The sequence below is a fragment of the Mesocricetus auratus genome, unplaced genomic scaffold (genome assembly GCF_017639785.1).
Source record: "Mesocricetus auratus isolate SY011 unplaced genomic scaffold, BCM_Maur_2.0 Super-Scaffold_100081, whole genome shotgun sequence".
Taxonomy (NCBI): Eukaryota; Metazoa; Chordata; class Mammalia; order Rodentia; family Cricetidae; genus Mesocricetus; species Mesocricetus auratus.
Genome location: NW_024429237.1, coordinates 1,812,169 through 1,831,522, shown reverse-complemented (window position 1 = coordinate 1,831,522; position 19,354 = coordinate 1,812,169). Strand labels below are relative to the sequence as shown.

The window sequence follows — 19,354 nt, the reverse complement described above, 5'->3', positions numbered from 1 at the left end:
CAATAGGAGGGTGCAGCACTCACACGTGATCTGACAGAGTGGCCCTGCCCATGTTGGGCCACGTGACAGGATAAGTGTCGCTTCTAGGCCTCTCTAGCCGTTAGGTCCTCCCAAACATCTCGTTTCCTTTTCCTTACTGCAGTTTTCTTCTTCTTTTTAAATGCATAATGCCTGAACCCTGTGCGTGCAGTGCCGTGGGAACCAGAAGAGGATATTGGACATCCCCCTGGAACTGGAGTTTAGATGGTTGTGAGCCGCCATATGGATGTTGAATTCAAACCTGGGTCCTCTGCAAGAATAGCCAGTACTTTTAACCATTGGGCTATCCCTCCAGCCTTCCTGACTGCAGCTTGTTGCTGAAGCTAGAAAATTGCAAGTACATGGGTGCTCCCGGTGTGTAATACGCCTAGGAATCCCTCAACCAAGCTAACTGCGTCCTTACTACACTCCCTAAAAAGCAAACTGTTCTCAGTCCGGCGTGGAGACCAGTAAGACTGTAATCTGGGAACTTCGGGAGAGGGAAGACAGAGAGATAGGGAGTAAGGCAACAGTATACCGTCCCAGGAAAGCCTGGGCTACATCATAAAATTCTTTCATCAAAAAAAAAAAGAAAGAAAAGAAAAAGCTGTCTTGAAAATAGAAATATAAAGTGGTTATTCTCTCCAGTTCCCCTATACAGCATCCGACCCACTCGCGAATAAAGACCGAGACACACAGTTTGGGCGGATTTTATAGCAGAGACACGAGCAGCTCTCTGCTCTTTGTTATTGTCCAATACTGCAACACTTTTACATGGACCTGGGCAAACAACAAGGCTATAGCTTTTTAAATTTTATGTGTGGATGTTTTGCCTGATGATGTGTCCAGTGGCAGTGAAAGTCAAGTGCTGGATCTCCTGAACTAGAGCTACCAGATAGCTGTGAGCAGCGCGGGCACTCGAACCCAGGTCCTATGAAGAGCAACAAATGCTCTCAACTGCTGAGTCAACTCTCCAGCCCCCTGCTATAACTTTTTAAATAAAAAGATCTAGTAAATTCGAACAGAAGACCTAACCCCTTTCCCTACCTGAAGATAGAAGGTAGACGAGAGCCCTTGCCTAGGGAATTTAGGCAAGAGTAGGATCATAAATGCTTCTGCCAACTGAATTCAATAAAGCACTGCTTTTCCTTTCCAGCTGCAAAGCAGAGCAGTCTAGAATCGGGGACGCCAGTGTTTTCCTCTAACTTCCTGTCCTAGGGATTCACTCTTTCCTGTCACAGGCCTCCATTTCAATGGATATTAACTTGCTCCATTAGAGACAGTCCAAGTTAAACTTGGGTGACTGGTTGTAAATTATTCTTTGAAAATTTGGCTTTTAGCACAGCCCAATATTGCCCGTTCATTGTCTTCGTGCCCTGCCTAAACCAATATTTACTAAGCCAACCAGGACTCTAATCCCAAAGGACAACCAAGCCCTGTCCTAAATTTTATTGATCTTCAGGTGCTAGATATGCCTCAAATTGAAAAGAGAAACAATTTAGCACACTTCCCCATTAGCAGTCTGGGCAATGCTCACTCACGAAAAGCAAGAACTGGAGGCTCTTTTACTAGACACAGTTGAAAGAATCAAGGGAAAGCTCCCGAATAGACTAGCTAAAAATTAATATAAACAGAAACCCTCCTTAAAAGACACGTGCGACCAGCAGCACTGCACATGCGCAAAACTGTCTCCCCTCCCCCCCGCCCCGCCAGTACTCACGCACATCTGTGACCCTCGAAACTACAAGTCCCAAGGTGCCGTGCGTTCAGGACGTCAAAAGCTATTTATTGCTGGTGCTGGTCCCTCAGAGTTGGAAGGCTCCAGGGAGGGGAGTGTTTGATCAAACATGGGCATTGACTCCAGGTAGAGTATGGAATGCAAACCATTTAATACTTTAACAATGTGTTCGTGTTCAAATGGCATGTGACTACTTGCACAGCTGGTTCTCACTGTGGGTACTAGAGACTGAACTCATGTCTTCAGGCATTCCTGCGTGCTCCTTGATCCACCAGTCATCTCACTGGCCCATTTTAAAAAATCTATTGTTGAGGCATGGTCTACCTGTGCTCCCCAGGATGGCCTCCAACCTGCAGTCTTCTTGCCTTAGCCTCCTGAGGGCACAAGAGTGTGACCACAACACTAGGCTTAATAGCAGTCTCTTTCCTTTCTCCACAAGAGATTTTGAATCAGGCCAAGTTTCCTGACCTGTTTTTGCTATTTTGATCCAATGCTCTCTTTCCTGTATTGCCCAGGCTGATGTTAAACTATACAGTCACCTCAGCCTTCTAGGTAACTACAGCTGAGCACCACTATACTAGGGTCTCCCTTCTGTTTTTAGCATTTATTCCCTGCCATGAGGTTTCCAAATATTATTTTCCTATGCAATTCTCACAGTGGCCCTATGCACCCAATATTTACTTGATTTCAACTAAAAGCATTTAGCACAAGCCCAACTTTGAGTCTGATGGGTGAACACAAACTCTCAATTTACAGAAGTCTCACCACAACCACTCTTGGTGTTTAGAATGTGTAACTCATGGTCTCTCAAGTGTTCACCTAGCATACATGAGGCCTTGAGTTCCAGCTCTCATTTAAAACGTGTCTGGGAGAGGCAGGAAAGAAAGACGGCTAAACAGGTTAAGGTACTTATCACCACACCAGACAACGAGTTCATCCCACGTGGTGGAAAGAATAGAACTGACTGACTCAAGGCAAGTCTACTGCTTCCATGTCCATGTCATCGTGCCCCCACACACACACAATTTTCTAAAAAATGTTACAAGGGCTAGAAAGATGCCTCATGTATTCCTCTTGCAAAGGGCCTAAGTTCAGAACCCAGAACTTACAATGAGGAAACAAGGAACCACCTGTAACAACAGCTCGAGAGGACCTAAGCCCAGGTCCTCTACAAGAGCAGCAAATGCTCCCAACCAGGCTGCCATCTCTGCAGCTCCAGTCTAAGTTTTAGACAAGGCCTCCAAGATGTAGGTCAATGTTGGTGTGTGCTACCATGCACCAGAAGTGTAAAACATAGCCTGTAACGTAAGCTAACCTCTCAGAGAGCCAATGAAAGCGGCTTTAATAACAGTAAACACAGATACCTTCTTTTGCTTTTTGCAGTCATGGGGATCATGTAGGCTAAGCTACACTCCAGCCTTGGCTCTTTACAACCCAAATTTAAAATGACTCCATATCTTTAAAAACAGACAAAAGAAGCCGGGCGGAGGTGGCCCACGCCTTTAATCCCAGCACTCGTGAGGCAGAGGCAGGCGGATCTCTGTGAGTTCCAGGCCAGCCTGGTCTACAAAGCGAGTTCCAGGACAGCTTCCAAGACAATACAGAGAAACCCTGTCTTGAAAAACAAACAAACAAACAAACAAAAGAACAGATGGTGTTGGTACATGCCTTTAATCCCAGCACTCAGAAGGCAGAAGTAGGTGATCTCTGAATTCAAGGTCAGTTTGTCTACAAAGTTCTAGGACAGCCAGGGTTACATAGAGAAACCCTGTCACAAACTCTCCCCAAAAGCCAAGTGTTTAGTACACACATTTAATTCCAGCCCTTGGGAGGCAGAGTCTGGTGGATCTCTGTGTTTGAGGTCAGCCTGGTCTACATAGTGAGTTCCAGGACAGCCAGGGCTACATAGAGAAAATCTTGTCTCAAAATGGCCAAAAATAAATACACACTAAGATCTGAGTCACAGACACAGAGCAATTGGCTAGAAAGACAGCTCAATGGTTAAAGGCACTTAGTGCTCTTCCATACAACCAGGGTTCAGTTCCCAGCACCCGTCAGCTGGCTGACAAATGGCTCGAACCCAGGCCCAGGGTATTCAACACCTCTGTACACACACAAGCAGACACAGACATATAAATGAAAAAGGGTAAGTGATTTATACAGAATCATACAGCTAACAAGCACAGTAACAGGTGGAAGAGGGTTGTGGCTCACCCAAATCTGTACTTGGATTTCCTTTCACATTTCCTAAGTCACACACCTGGTGTTAAACTCTGTGATGGGAAAGGCCTGGATTTCAGCTCGCCCTGCTTATTGACACACTCCAGAATAGAGGCTAAGCCGCTGTAGCAGTGACCTACTTGTGTCTATGTGTCCTTAAGATGCAACTTTTGCTGGCTTCCAAGGAGACATTTCTCACATTTCACTCCATTAGCTTGTGTTTCCTCCCCCATTCTCCAACACCCCCCCCCAAGACCTATGAACCCTAGACCTTTATACCTACTGTTCCCTCTGCATGGAGCACTTTCAACACCCTTCCACAGTGGCCAGGCTCTGGAGCAAATGTTATCCTCTCAGGCTGTCAACACTGACCAACTTTATTTCTGTATGTGGTTTTAGGGAGAAAGCCTACATGAGACAAGGGTTACCTTGAACTGATACAACTGCCTCTGTCTCCCAAGCACTGAGATCATGGGCATGAGTCACCATGCCCAACTCCTACATTGTATGTGTTAACTGAGTAAATGAACACAGTGCCTTCAAATTGCTTTGACAGAAAGGCCAGGGAACTATCTCAACATTCCAGGATCATAGCTATCTGTCTTTCCTCAGGTCCTATCAGAGCTTACCACTGTCCAACCTGTCTTTATAGTGTCTGAGTCACTTTCTCATCTCCCTCCCACCAGACATTGATCAAATGTCACCTAAGGAGGCTAGAAAGATGGTTTAGCTTTTAAAAAGCATTGCTATTTTTCCAGAGGACCCAGGTCGAGTTCCTAGCAACTATACAGCAGCCCACAACCAACTGTAACTCTAGTTCCAGAGGATCTGATGCTCTATTCTGGCCTCCACAGGTACCAGGCATGCATGTGGTACACAGACATACATGCAAGCAAAAGTAAATGCATTCCCAGCACTCAGGAGACAGAGGCAGGCAGATCTCTGAGTTCAAGACCAGTTTGAGACCTGGTTTACAGAGCAAATTCCAGGACAGGCTCCAAAGCTACACGAAGAAACCCTGTCTGGAAAAAAACAAAAACAAAAAAAGGAAATACATTTTTAAAAAAAAAGGAAAAAAAACTTCTAAAACAGTGACATAATGACTGGAGAGATGCCGCAGCCATTAAAAGGCTAGGTTCACAACCAGAAATATAAAAAGTGGCCTAAAACAGATATCCTTCCCCACAAGTTTCTATCCTATCCTTGTTAGTAGTCACCACCCAAAAAGCCTTCCTTGGCCTTTTTCTTCCCGCTGTCTCCTATGAGGACAGGGAGACTGTCAGCCGATTCATGCTCTGGTCCCTGGAGTCCAGAACAACCTTGGCTTACAATAAGTGCTTGGCCAGTATCTAGAGAATAAATTAAAAAAGCAGCTTTGTATTAACCAAAACGTAAGACTAGTGAACTACACAAACGTGGAATCTGAAAACTGAAAAGCGCCTTATGTGCACGAGGCAAATACAGTCACACTTTAGTACAACCCAAGTCACAGCTAAACTGAGGTTTGTGAGGAGACTTGGAAGGAGACATACCCGTGCACATAAGAGACTGTCTCAAAACAAAACAAACACAAAGAAGCCAGGACTTTAAGTGCCACAGTTACTAAGGAGGGAGGGAAGGCAGAGATCTTGTAGGCAGCACGTGCTCCTGCCTACAGAACCCTCCCTTCGGCCTTCACAAAGGGTCCACTCCGCACTGGTAGGTATGGTAGCCACTAGTGAGCAGTCTTAGCTTTGAGATCGCAATGACAAACCAGCACACAACTCCAGCACTAAATCAGGTTCTTTACTTCTTAGAAGTGACTGCTAAAAGGAGAGAGACAGCAAGAAGAGACAGACAGAGCCAGAGAAAGTGAGGTGGTGGGAAGCCAGGGGACAGTAAACCACTGGTCTAGTAAGTCTCAGGAGGCAAGTGCTCAAGGTAAAAAAGAGTCCTGGAGAATGGTGTGCGGCCATGGGAAGCGCCTCGGTTTCCTTCTGTGTATCAGTCCTCCAGGAAGGCCGCTGCCATTACCACATTAAATAGTTATGTACATCGCAGAGAGTCCAGGTAATGAGCACCTGGGAAGGGGTCATTTCACCAGGGGCCGAGTTTTATCATCGTCACCGCACTGGTGGGCTTTGTACTTTTTCACTTCTGCCATGTACTTGGCCCATGCGTCACCTTTACTTGTTAATACCTGTGGGATGGGAGGAGGGGAGGAACGGTTGGAAGATAGATGTCCAAGAGGTTGGGGACATGAGTCAGGAATGCCATGAGACAACTAACCCATTCCCAATGTCACCCTAAGGCAGAAGCAGGTTGGGGGGACCTCCCACCCTACCAGGCCCCCCCATCCAAACAGAGCTTGACCACTGGGCAGAGTCTGGAAGGAAAAAGCAGTTAGGGTGGCACCCTAGCAGCCCACTCACCTCATCCTCCGTCTTCTGCTTCTTGGCTACTATTCCCGTCTTGAGGGCTAGTTTGTTCCCGCCTCTGCGCTTGCCCACCTGGGTGAAGGGACACAAGACTGCAAGGGTTACAGGAGCCGGGCCCGCCCTTGGCGGTGCTGAGGCCCACTACACCTTCCTAGCGACGCCTCGCCCAGCTCCTCCAGCCGGCCGACCTGCGCAGCAATCAGAGAGGAGCACACTGGACTCAGCGCCTGCCCTGGGCTGCCATGCCCAGACAGTCCTGGGCCCCAGGCTACCCTCCCAGGGGCCAGAGAAGAGCTCACCTTGCTGGAGACTGGCTATGCCCTCACTCTTTCTGTCCAGGCCTGGCCCTGTCCTGGCAGGGATCACATAGGTGGCAATACCTTTATCGAGCATCACTATATACTGAAGCTTATATAATCACAGAGTGCTGGGTCCATGTTATCTCCTCTAACATTCAGTTACATTATTTGAAAGATAATAACCTTTAGAGATAAAGACAAGTCTCTGGAAGGGATGGACTGGCTGCAACAAGAGAGCAATACTCAGGATAAAATGGGGCGAAGCCAGTGGGAGCATCCTGAACCACAAATCCCCTGCCTTGGTTTTTTGTTGTTGTTGTTGTTGTTGTTTGTTTTTCGAAGACAAGGTTTCTCTTAAAACAGTTCTGGCTGTCCTGGAACTCACTCTGTAGACCAGGCTGGCCTTGCACTCACAAAGATCCGCCTGCTCTGCCTCCCATGCTGGGATTAAAAGCGTGCATCACCCCCACCCAGCTGGCCTAGCTTTTTTAAGAGGTGTAACTATCGTGGCTACTCATGAACAAATGAAAATAACAGTAACTCTATTACTGATCCCATTCCTGGAAAAGATTTCAGCCTCTACTCTTAAATGTCACATGGATCTTAGTCCTGTCTCTTTCTACTTCATCTAGGAACAGATGGGAACCCTGGTAACCCATCTTCTCCCCTAACTGAGGGCCTCTAAGACACCATCCTGTACTCAGCTTCAATTAGACGTCAGTCAGCGGGACTGTCCCCTCCCCAATCACCACTTCTTGTGTGGCACTGCAGAAGCAATCTAGGCTCTCAAGCACTTGAAGCTCTCTACTACTGAACTAAATGTCCAGACCTCTTGTTTTTATTTAGAGACAGGTCTCACTAAGTTGCTCAGGCTGGCTCTGAATGCATTCTATTCTTAAGATCCTCTAGCCTCAGAGTAACTGAGATTATATGAACACACTACTGTACCCAGCCACTCAGACATACCCTTTTCGGTATTTTTAAAAAACAAGTTACTGCCAGATAACCTTGGCTGAATTCAAATTCTGCAATCCTCCTGTCTCAACCTCCACAGTGCTAGGACTGATTACCCGTATGTGCTGCCTTGTCTGGCTCACGTACCCTTCTAAGAGCTAAAGAAACTTAAGCCTTGCCCCAAACCACAGAGCTGGATCCAGGATTTCACCCACAATATTATCCTCAAACCAAAATTTCTCCCTCCTCACTACAGGACCTCTTAACACCTCAAAACTAACAAAAATTATATATCCAATTTATTTAACCCAGAGCTCCTCAACCTTGTACTCTTGACATTTTCAGCTAGGTCATTCTTTGTTATTCCATGCACTGTAGGATATTGAACAGCATCCTTGTACCTACCCATGGATGTCACTAGCATCTCCTCTCAGAGTTTTAACACCCAAAATGTCTACAGACTTTACCAAATACACGAGGGTAAGGAGACTTGTCCCCAATAGAGAATCACTGGTTTAGTTCTTTCTGTAAGAGTCTCTACTGACTTTTCTATGGAATACTCACATCAAAAGGTGAAATTACGCCAATTATTAGAACTACAGAAAAACGGTAGGCAACCCAGGCTCCAAGAACCAGCGATCTTTTCTGTCAAATTCACCACTGAGTACCCAGCACAAGGTAAGGTGCTCAATTAACGGACAACAGTTAAATGACACAGAAAGTAATCAATTGATCTTCCTAAGGCAACAAAGTCAGTGGTCTGCTTTTTCTTGTTGGTTGGTTCTGTTTAATTAGGACAGGATCTCGCTTTCCAGTGCTCAATCTTCTTGAATCCGGAGTGCTGCTATTGCGAGGCGTGTGCCACCACGCCCGGCTACGCTCCGTGCTCTGAGTCTAACGAATGCAGCAGATTCAAAAGTCCTCTCCTTTTCCCCAAATTGTGTCTCGGTACCCACTAATCAAAGTCTGGGTACAAATCAAACAGGAATCCTAGGATCTAGAGTCTCCTATCCCCCAGAGTGCTGCTTCCAGTGCAATTTCCCGGTTCCCAGGTCCCGCGAGTTAAGATCTGCGGGTTCCCACTGCCTCCCAGAAACACCTCTCGTCCGGAATCCAGGTTCGACATTCTCAGCAAACGACCGGGACCGTCGGGGCATCCCGGCGGAGGACTGATTGGACCATGACGCCCCTTCCCGGGCCCGACTCCCCCTGCCAACACGGGCCCCGGCGCCCGCCCCCACCCCCGCGGCTCCTTACGAAGCTGAGCGTGGGGCCTGGGCCGCCCTTCCTCTTCGGATTCCCTGGGCCCGCCGCGGCGGAGGCCGATGGGTCGGGTCGCTGCGGGCCCGGGGGTGGCTCCTCCTGCCGCTGTCGCTGCTCCTCCTCCATCTTCCGCTTGAACAGCTCCAGGAAGCTGCCGTCGTTGGCGAACAAGTTCACACCGCCGGACACCGGACTTGAGCCCGACACCTCGTCGTCCCCGCTCTCGGGTGACGTTCCCGGCCCCGACTCAGCCCATCGGCTCCTGCCGCCGCCCGCTGGGCCGGGCGCCTCCCGACTCGGAGGCTCCGCCCGTCTCCCTCGGGCAGCCATTTTGTCGCCAGGTGCCGCGCAAGGGACTTCGGGAAAGGATCTCAGACCGCGCGCTTGGCGCGGAACTGGCTTCGTCTGGAGCACTGCATGCTGGGAAGAGATCCCAGAAGCCAACGCGGGGCGGGCGGGGCCTGCATGGGGCAGGCGGGGCCTGCGTGGGGCAAAGGCGCTCTGACCTCACGGTCAGTGGGTGGAGCCTAAAAGCCGGGTTCCTTTCCTTCTGCTCCTCGGATTTTCCTAATCCTGCCAGACGGAGAAGCTTCCTCGAAGAGAGCACTATCGTAGTCAGCCACCAGAACTCTGTAATGGAAAGGATCTTGTCTGGGGACTGTGTGCCCAGCTGACTCTTGGGAATTTGCGCGGCCTCTAGCTAGGTCTAGGAATCTCCTGTTAGAAATGGAAGCTTCTGCCGGGCGTTGGTGGCGCACGCCTTTAATCCCAGCACTCGGGAGGCAGAGGCAGGCGGATCTCTGTGAGTTCGAGGCCAGCCTGGTCTACAAAGCTAGTTCCAGGACAGCCTCCAAAACAATACAGAGAAACCCTGTCTCGGAAAAAAAAAAAAAGAAATGGAAGCTTCTCTAGATGGGGCATCTGTCTCGGAATTCACTCTCTTACCCTTAAACAAGGGTACTGCTGGCTGCGTGCAGCTAGACGCCCTGTCTGAGGAGTAGTAGCGTTTTAGAAGTTGAGCACTCAGATGAAGCCGAAGATATTTCTAGCCTGATCCTTGTCTTAAGACTTAATGTTCTGAGCTATGTTCTGCACCAAGGGACTAAGAACCCTTGTATTCCTTCCCGAGGACAGGCATTCAATTCGAACAGCATTTTGCTGAACTTGGTGCACACACGGGTACACGGGGGATCGGGGGTGAGCAGAGCGCCAAGCGCAACAAGAGTTTCGGAAATTAAAGTTCTCTCGGCAAGGACGACTGCTACAAACGGCACTCCTGCCCAGCATGTGTATTCCGGGCACACAGGACAAAGGTCTGCATACTCTTACCACAGATGGAGTCTTCTTAGCCCTTTTAGCGACCCTACTAACCATTTCGTTCGTGGTTGGTTTGCGGCAGGAGTCAGGTGGCTCACAACCAACTTAGTAACTGGCGGGCACAAAGAGATGTTGGGGTCCAAAACAAAGTGAGAGGGAAATGACAATGAGGAGACGGAGCCCTGTAGACGCGAAGCAGGAGACACCTCCGCTGTAACTTTGTTCAAAGAGCTTAGACAGGATGTTTGGCTGGTTGCTAAGGAGAGACTGGCTGACGCCGGCAGGGACTTGAGCGTGACTAGTGGAAGTGAGACAAGATAGCCAATGAAAAGAGTACCGCAAGACTTAGGGTCCAATCGGTGGAGGGCAATGCTGGGGTCACACCAAGACGCTCACGAGACGGGGGAACTCTTAGAAAAGTACAGACCAAAGTTCACCAGGGCGAGCCCTCGACGCATAAAGCGGGAGAATGTAGCGTCCGTTGTCCCTAAACGTCAATGCAGGGGGAAAAGAAACCAGACTTCCAGCCTCCACGGGGATGTGGCAGACTCATGTCCCCTGTAGTTGTTTAGGACGTGGTGCGTTCCGCTTGATCACGTGAGCCGGCTCCAAGATGGCGGCAGGGGTGGCCGGGTGGGGGGTTGAAGCAGACGAGTTCGAGGATGCTCCTGACGTGGAGCCGCTGGAACCCACGCTTAGCAATATCATCGAGCAGCGCAGCCTTAAGTGGATCTTCGTCGGCGGCAAGGGTGGCGTGGGTAAGACCACCTGCAGGTAAGGAGGCTCTGGTGGGGCCAAGAAGACGGGTGGGATGTACCACCGGACGAAGGGGAGGACGGGGACCGGCTTTTTCATCCCGAGCCGGGCAAAGCGAGCCGAGAGGGGCTCTTCGGAGTTGTACTCTCAGGAAGTTACTGCAGCTTGCCGAAGATACCTCCTAGATGCAAGCCTGGCGCCCTGAGTTGGATTACCCCTCTTTGGGGCTTGTGAATCCAGCGCGTGGGGTGTGCAGAGGAGCATTTCAATACCGAGGTCGGCTGGACGGAACCCCTCGGGAAGTTCAGAGTAGAGGGAGGGACATCAGTGGAAGCTGTTACAGTATGACGAACCTTCCGTTTGATGCCCAGCGCGGGAAAGAGTAGAAGGGGGTGTGAAAGGCACATAACTACAGTGCCTCAGTCCATTGAGAGGTGAATTACATTGTTGTCCCTGAGCAAGTGGAGGGAGGGAGGGAGGGCAGTCTGTGCTGGTTGGACAGCTGGACCGTGCCACTGCATGCCCCAAAAGCAGAAGCAGGCACTGGGACAGCCCGAACCAGTCAACTGGACACGGCACGCCAATCCAATCCGGATGGAAGGGTCAGATGGTGATCGCTGCAGGTATCAAAGCACGATCTCGAGGGGACCCGTACTTTGCTCTTAAGGCCCCTCTGATCCAGGTCTCTCTGGCCCGACCTTGCGTTTCCTGCTATAAACCCCACTACCAAAGTGGGCTCCTCACTGCTTGTCTTCCCATCTTTGTGCAGCTGCAGCCTGGCGGTCCAGCTATCTAAAGGACGTGAGAGTGTTCTAATCATTTCCACAGACCCAGCCCACAACATCTCAGACGCTTTTGATCAGAAGTTCTCCAAGGTGCCTACCAAGGTCAAAGGCTATGACAACCTCTTTGCTATGGTAAGGAAGCTGGGACCTAATGACAGGTGCATGCCTGATACCCATGCAGGCCAGAAGAGAGTATCAAATCCCCTGGAACTGGAGTTGCAGATGGTTGTGAGCCACCATCTGGGTGCTAGGATTGAGCCCAGACCCTCAGGAGGGGCAGCTCTGCCTGTGCTCGTAACCACTGAGCTCCAACCGTAAAGCCCTCTGGAGCTTACCTACCAGCAGCCTCCAGGCTATCATAGTCTACACACTCAGCTCTGCTGTGTCCCAGGCCCCCAGAGGGACGTGTGGGAAGGAACCGGTTAAGGAACAGGGAGAAAGGTGACCAAACGGAGCCCAGCAAGCAAGAGGGAGGGAATGGAAAGGAGAAAGCCCTGTCAGAGGTGAACACTGGGGTTTTGCCAGCTGAGTAAGCAGTTTGGCTCTCAGTCTTAGTTTGATAGGAGGCTCTTTTTTTTTTTTTTTTTTTTTTTTTTTTGGTTTTTCGAGACAGGGTTTCTCTGTGGCTTTGGAGGCTGTCCTGGAACTCACTTTGTAGACCAGGCTAGCCTCGGACTCACAGAGATCCACCTGCCTCTGCCTCCCGAGTGCTGGGATTAAAGGCGTGCGCCACCACCGCCCGGCAGGAGGCTCTTTTTTTATAATTATTAAGAAAGCTATTCTGGCCGGGCGTTGGTGGTGTATGCCTTTAATCCCAGCACTGGGAGGCAGAGGCAGGCGGATCTCTGTGAGTTCGAGACCAGCCTGGACTACCAAGCGAGTTCCAGGACAGCCTCCAAAGCCACAGAGAAACCCTGTCTCAAAAAACCAAAACAAAAAAAGAAAGAAAGCTATTCTGTTAAAGATTAACTTTATTTTTAGTTACATGTGCAGAGACCAAAGATATGAGGTCTCCCTTGAGCTGAAGTTACAGGCAATTATGAACTCCCACCCCTATGTGAGTGAGGTGCTCAGAGCAGTGCACGTTCTCCTGCATCTCTCCTGCAGGACTCATGTTTTGTTGTTGTTGTGCTGTTGTGCTGCTGCTTGAAATGAAGCCCAGGGCGTCCAGCCTGCTAGGCCAGTGCTCAACTGCATCCCAGCTCTCAGGTTCATACTCTGAAAAGAGCTGGCCATGGTGGCACACACCTTAAAGCCCAGCACTCGGGAGACAGAGGCCAGCCTGGTCTACAGAGTGCGTTCCAGGACAGCCAGGGCCACACAGAGAAACCCTGTGTGAAAAAACAAAACAAAGAAATCCATATCCGGCTGTCATATGGGAATTGGATTGCAATCAAGGATGATGTCAGGAAGAGTAACAAGAAGGCTAGGGATTTACTTAGGTCATATCTGAATTTGGTCTGTCCACTTCAATCTCAATCTCTCTCCTCTCTCTCTCTCTCTCTCTCTCTCCCTCTGTATGTGTGTGTGTATGCATATGCCCATGTGCCACTATAGAGGTCAGAGGGCATCTGCAGATATTGATGTTTGCTCTTCTACCTTGTGTGAGACAGAGCCTCTTTTTTTTTTTTTTTTTTTTTTTTTTGGTTTTTCGAGACAGGGTTTCTCTGTGGCTTTGGAGGCTGTCCTGGAACTAGCTCTTGTAGACCAGGCTGGCCTCGAACTCACAGAGATCCACCTGCCTCTGCCTCCCGAGTGCTGGGAGAGACAGAGCCTCTTTTGTTTACTAGGCTAGGTGACCTGAGAGTTACCAGGGCTTCTCCACTTCTTATCTCAACATAGCAGTCCCAGGATTATAGAATCATGTTACCATGCCCACCTTTACATGGGTTCTGGAGATCCAGATTTTAGTCTCCACAGTAGCACAATTGCTTTATCCACAAGGTCATCTTTTTTTTTTTTTTTTTTTTTTTGCCTGTGATGTGTGTGGCATGGGTTACTTGCATGCAGTGCTTGGAGAGGCATGAAGACTTCATATCCCCTGAAACTAAAGATATAAGTAGTTGTGAGATGTCTGATAAGGGTGCTGGGAATCAAACCTAAGTTCCCTGCAAGAGCAGCAAATGCCTTTAAGCACTAATGAATCTCTCCAATCCTCACTATTCTGTTTTTTTGAGACAGTCTCATGTAGTCTAGTGTGGCCTCAAATTTGATATGTAGCTGAGGATGACCTTAAACTTCTGATCCTCCTCTTCCAAAGTGCTGGGGTGACTGGTATGTGTCATTGTGCCTGCCAAAAATTGATTGGTTTTGCTTCATTTTTTTATGTGCATTGATGTATGCTATGTCTACGTGTATGACTATACACCAAGTGGATGCATTACCCTCAGTTCCAGAAGAGGGTGTTGGATTATCCCCTGGATTTATAAATGGTGGTGAACCTCCATATGGTTGCTGGGAATTGAACCTGGGTCCCCTGGAACAGCAGCCAGTACTAACCTCTGAGCCATCTCTTGGGTGTCTAAGATTGCTTGGTTTTCCTTTAATGAGGAAATAGTAACCGGCATCATGGGAGTTGAGAAATAGGAACCTCACAGGAGAGAAAGAGAGTTGTTGAGACAGAGTTTCAACTATGCTGTCTAGGCTAGCCTTGAGCTCCTAAACTCAAGCAGCTCTCCTGCCTCAGCTTCAGAGCAACCTAGTCTACAGGGTCACAGCACCACACCTGGCTTTGAAGGGCTTGACTGAGAAAGACGGTGGTAGGGCATATTTGATTGTTGCTAGAACTTGCCAGAGTAGAGAAAGAAATAATGTGGTGGGAATAGTTCTTGAAAGATGAGCTCTGGGGACTGGAGAGATGGCTCAGAGGTTAAGAGCACTGACTGCTCTTCCAGAGGTCCTGAGTTCAATTCCCAGCAACCACATGGTGGCTCACAACCATCTACAATTCAATCTGGTGCCCTCTTCTGGAAAAACACTGTATGTGTAACAAATAAATAAAAAGAAAGGTGAGCTCTGTCCAGCACACAGAGCCAGGGCTTAGGCTCTGCCAGGGGAAAAAAGCAGAAGGAAGTATGTGGGACTGGGATGCTTTCTGTGACAGGTGAGGTGTTAAAACCAGTGACATTTTGGCTGGGCAATGGTAGCTCACGCCTTTAATCCCAGCACTCAGGAGGCAGAAGCAGGTGGATCTCTGTGAGTTCAAGGTCAGCCTGCTCTACAGAGCAAGTTCCAGGACAGCCAGGGCTACACAGGGAAACCCTGTCCCAAGGGAGGGAAAAAAAATAACAGTGACATCTCATCTTTTCTTTTTAATTTTTTTTTCCAGAACCTGGTGCATAGTAGGCCAGATTCATCTCTGAACTCGCCAGCCCTTTTTACCTTTTCTCCTCTGTTATTACTGCATGTGTGACTGAGTGTTTCTGTTCCTCTCCCTGCAGCAGATTCCATGGTAGAACTCAGGTCTTCAAGCTCATGGAGCATTTTTTTTTTTTACGTGCTGAGCCTTCTCTCAATGACCCATTATGGTTTTGTATGTGCTTTTGATTTGTTGCTATTTTCCTTTTTTTTTTTTTTTTGTTATTTTGTTTTTTTGTTTTTTTGTTTTTCGAGACAGGGTTTCTCTGTACTGTTTTGGAGGCTGTCCTGGAACTCACTCTGTAGACCAGGCTGGCCTCGAACTCACAGAGATCCGCCTGCCTCTGCCTCCTGAGTGCTGGGATTAAAGGCATGCGCCACCAACACCCAGCTGTTGCTATTTTCAAACTAGGTCTCACTAAGTTTACAGCCAATATTAGCTGACTCTGCGGCACTGGCAGATCTTGAAACCTTTCTCCCTCACTCTGCCGAATACTTGGTATTACAAGTCTATCCTACCAGGCCCAGCCAGGGGCTTCCACAGTGAGTGAGTCAGGAGACATTTGATGAGGGGTCGGGTAGTAGGCAGAATTGTGTGGCTTCTCAAGCATCAGGTATGACTGATGAGGTGTATTTTTGCCCCCAAAGCAGCAATACCAAACAGCTAGGGAAGAGCAGAGTGGGGAGCCTGTCAACAGCAAAGTAGGAGAGTTGGCAGGAGCTACCATGTAGCCTAGACTGGGAAAGGGAGCAGACCAACGCTGGGGCTCTATCTCAGTAATAGAGCTCCTGTCTAAAATGGACCAGACAGAGGCTGGGACCATGGGGTGGAGTGTCCAGCTAGAAGCTACCTTTAAGAGGCTTGGGAATTGCTCAGTGGTAAAGCCCCTGCTTAGAATCTCCCAGTGGGCCAGGTGGTGGTGGCACACACCTTAAATCCCAGCACTTGGAAGGCAGGAGCAGGTGGATCTCAGTAAGTTCGAGGCCAGCCTGGTCTACAAAGCGAGTTCCAGGACAGCAGGACTGTTACACAGAGAAATTCTCTCTGTCTGGAAAAAAAAAAATCTCCCAGTGAGTGGCTGAAGGCATTACTTGATAGGAGCATTGGCCTAGCCTGTATCTTTAGCCCTTGATTCCATCTGAAGCACCCCACCCCCCCAAAAAATACTGACCAAGAGGGAGAGGAAAGATCAGAATGAGCTGCAGAGAGTAACTGGAGCTTGGCACGCCTGCTAGCCAAGCCTCGTGGAAAACACCTGTAATCCCAGCATTCAGGAGGTTGAGAAAGGCCACCCTCTGCTACATAGTGATTTTGAAGAATCAGCAAGGCTTTGGTGGTGCACACCTTTAATCCCAGCACTCGAGATGCAGAGGCAGGCGGATCTCTGTGAGCGAAAGGCCAGCCTGGTCTACAGAGTGAGTTCCAGGACAGCCAACACCCATATTAGAGACATGATCTGAAAATAGTTGGAGCTAGCTGTAGTTGTACTTTGGGAAGGCAAATTTTGGGTGGCAGACAGCAGTGCAAATTCCTGTAATGGGCTTGGGTTTCAGCTTATCTTTGGGGCCTCCCCTAGTCCCATTTTGCAATTTCTTACTTGATTGTGAAGGTTGAACTATTAATGGGACAGACCCAGGATCCTATGTGGTTGGAGCCCTACACAGGCTTCCGCTGGCCTGCACCTGGGAGTTGCGGCTCCCTCTGGGAGTCTGTCATGGCAGCAGCCTGAGTCTGGTCCCCTCCGCCCCCAGGAGATAGACCCCAGCTTGGGCGTGGCAGAGCTCCCTGATGAGTTCTTCGAGGAAGACAACATGCTGAGCATGGGCAAGAAGATGATGCAGGAGGCCATGAGCGCCTTCCCTGGCATCGATGAGGCCATGAGCTATGCCGAGGTCATGAGGTCAGCCTGGGAGGGGTTGGGGGATTGCTTGCCTGCTCTGGGAGGGCCTCTGGTGTGAGCCTGACCCTCATCTCCCCTCAGGCTGGTGAAAGGCATGAATTTCTCAGTGGTAGTATTCGACACAGCACCCACCGGACACACACTCAGACTCCTGAACTTCCCCACCATCGTGGAGCGGGGCCTGGGCCGCCTCATGCAAATCAAGAACCAGATCAGCCCCTTCATCTCACAGGCAGGTGCCACACACACCTCTGTCAGTGTCTTACCGAGCCATGCTCCACGTGGCAAAGCAAGAGGCGTGGTCCCGTCTCCTCCCTGTGAGGTGGACCGCCTCCTTCACATCTCACCTGCTGTGTGACCTCAAGTAGATGTCTCTACCTCTCTGGGTCTCCTTTCCTTCTCTGTCAACTTCAGTGTCACTTCAACAGCATAGACATTTAAAAAATAAATGGAGGGTCTAAGAATGGTTCTGTGGGTTGTCAGTACTGTGGCACTTGTCCCCACTCCCGTGTCTACCTCTGGAGCATGCATGTACCTTCCTCCAGTCTCAGATAGTAGTGTCTGCTGGGTGTCTATTTAGTGTCTACCACCAATCTGTAATGAAACATGACAGCTCACATAGCACAACAGCTCTTGGAGGTAAGGTATGGAGATAGAAAAACTGAGACTTCAAGAGGTCAGATATCTTGGCCATGTTTGCCCACAAAGTGGAGCTAAAATTACACAGACTTACCCCAGGAGTTGGCCCCAGGACCCACACCTTTAGTGGGGACGCTGCAGTATTCAGGAACCCTTGATGGGCCCAGAAAGGTGGCAAACCTGTCCTCTCGTCCCCACAGATGTGCAACATGCTGGGCCTGGGGGACATGAATGCTGACCAGCTGGCCTCCAAGCTAGAAGAGACGTTGCCTGTCATCCGATCCGTTAGCGAGCAGTTCAAGGACCCTGTGAGTTGTGACCCAGCAGGTAGTGAGAGCCCCATGAGGATGGAGTAGCCGACTCCTCCCCTTGCTCTTGCCTTGTGCCCCACAGGAACAGACGACCTTCATCTGTGTGTGCATCGCCGAGTTCTTGTCCTTGTATGAGACGGAGCGGCTGATCCAGGAGCTGGCTAAGTGCAAGATTGACACCCACAACATCATCGTCAACCAGCTCGTCTTCCCTGACCCTGAAAAACCCTGCAAGATGTGTGAAGCTCGTCACAAGATCCAGGCCAAATACCTGGACCAGGTGTGCCCACCTGCCCAGCCCAGCCAGTAGAGTGCTGGCGCGCTCGCATATGTGTGTGTGTGTGTGTGTGTGTGTGTACACCTGTGCATGCATGTGTGCATTTTGATCTTGCTGAGGATACTACTTGAGCCTTTTTACGTGCTTAGTAATTCTATTCTGCAGAGCCATGCCCCCCAGTCCTGTCTGACCTCTGCACCCCTGATGACCTACCCTCTTCCCTGTCCTGGGCTTTCTGTATCTCAACTGAGACTGGACTGGACTGGGAAGCATGACACCTAGGCCAGCCCTGGACTTGCTGGCCCCACTCCCACTTACATAGCAAGACCTGCCCCTCCCCCGCCCCTTGTAAGCCCCTTCTGCCCTTAATCTCTGCTTTCTGCTCTCTAACCTGGTTACAGATGGAAGACCTGTATGAAGACTTTCACATTGTGAAGCTGCCACTGTTACCCCACGAGGTTCGGGGAGCCGACAAGGTCAACACCTTCTCTGCCCTGCTCCTGGAGCCCTACAAGCCCCCCAGCACCCAATAGCACCACCACTCACCCCAGCTGCTGCCACTGACACCCCTTCTTTCTCCTGGGGCAGAGTTTGCACAAAGTCCCCCATGGTACGGGGGAGCCATTTAGGAGGTGGGAAGTTGGGAGGGGATCTGTTCCCCCTGGTGGGGCCTGGGGAGGCTGCAACACCCCCCACCTCTCCCTGCCTCACACTCCTCAATAAAATAATCTTAAACAGCTGTTTGTTAATGGAGGCATGGGTAGGTAAGCGCTGTGTACAGCCACATAGATTGTACACTGCAAAAAGTCGTCTCCCTCTCGCAGGGATCCATACCTGGCAAACCTGGGGTGACGTGCTTGTGGTAGCAGCCGTGGAAAGAAGCTGTCTTGGGTAAAGAGCAACCCTTTCTAGGGCTGCAAAACTCCCTTCCTTAAAAACTCATGCCAGAGCCGGGCGTTGGTGGGGCACGCCTTTAATTCCAGCACTCGGGAGGCAGAGGCAGGCGGATCTCTGTGAGTTTGAGGCCAGCCTGGTCTACAGAGCGAGTTCCAGGACAGCCTCCAAAGCCACAGAGAAACCCTATCTCGAAAAAAAAAAAAAC

The 19,354-nt window shown here is 49.8% G+C and overlaps 2 protein-coding genes across 3 annotated transcripts; one reads left to right on the top strand and one right to left on the bottom strand.

The window, feature by feature from the left end:
* Window positions 1–5,740: 5,740 nt before the first annotated feature.
* On the bottom strand, window positions 5,741–10,516 carry Trir (telomerase RNA component interacting RNase). Of its 2 annotated transcripts, none has more exons than XM_005087326.4 (4): window positions 10,281–10,499; window positions 8,904–9,539; window positions 6,388–6,465; window positions 5,741–6,155 (listed from the first exon to the last, which is right to left on the bottom strand). In XM_005087326.4, the coding sequence occupies exons 2-4, from the start codon at window positions 9,237–9,239 to the stop codon at window positions 6,048–6,050; spliced, it is 522 nt and encodes a 173-aa protein (XP_005087383.1). In that variant the 5' UTR covers window positions 9,240–9,539; window positions 10,281–10,499; the 3' UTR covers window positions 5,741–6,047. The 2 variants fall into 2 exon arrangements, 1 of the variants encoding a protein (XP_005087383.1); XR_005873473.1 differs by having other exon boundaries at window positions 6,007–6,155; window positions 6,388–6,581; window positions 10,281–10,516.
* Window positions 10,517–10,707: 191 nt separating this feature from the next.
* On the top strand, window positions 10,708–18,989 carry Get3 (guided entry of tail-anchored proteins factor 3, ATPase). The gene is made up of 7 exons (XM_040736736.1): window positions 10,708–11,000; window positions 11,752–11,899; window positions 16,877–17,025; window positions 17,107–17,257; window positions 17,865–17,972; window positions 18,058–18,255; window positions 18,654–18,989. The coding sequence occupies exons 1-7, from the start codon at window positions 10,840–10,842 to the stop codon at window positions 18,783–18,785; spliced, it is 1,047 nt and encodes a 348-aa protein (XP_040592670.1). The 5' UTR covers window positions 10,708–10,839; the 3' UTR covers window positions 18,786–18,989.
* The last annotated feature ends 365 nt before the right edge of the window (window positions 18,990–19,354 follow it).

Coding starts and splice junctions, on each gene's coding strand:
- Get3 (XM_040736736.1), top strand. CDS start 10,840: ATGGCGGCAGGGGTGGCCGGGTGGGGGGTTGAAGCAGACGAGTTCGAG. Junction 11,001..11,751: donor GTGGGTAAGACCACCTGCAG/GTAAGGAGGCTC, acceptor ATCTTTGTGCAG/CTGCAGCCTGGCGGTCCAGC. Junction 18,256..18,653: donor AGGCCAAATACCTGGACCAG/GTGTGCCCACCT, acceptor ACCTGGTTACAG/ATGGAAGACCTGTATGAAGA.
- Trir (XM_005087326.4), bottom strand. CDS start 9,239: ATGGCTGCCCGAGGGAGACGGGCGGAGCCTCCGAGTCGGGAGGCGCCC. Junction 6,466..8,903: donor CAGGCCCCACGCTCAGCTTC/GTAAGGAGCCGC, acceptor CCCTTCACCCAG/GTGGGCAAGCGCAGAGGCGG. Junction 6,156..6,387: donor AGCAGAAGACGGAGGATGAG/GTGAGTGGGCTG, acceptor CCCATCCCACAG/GTATTAACAAGTAAAGGTGA.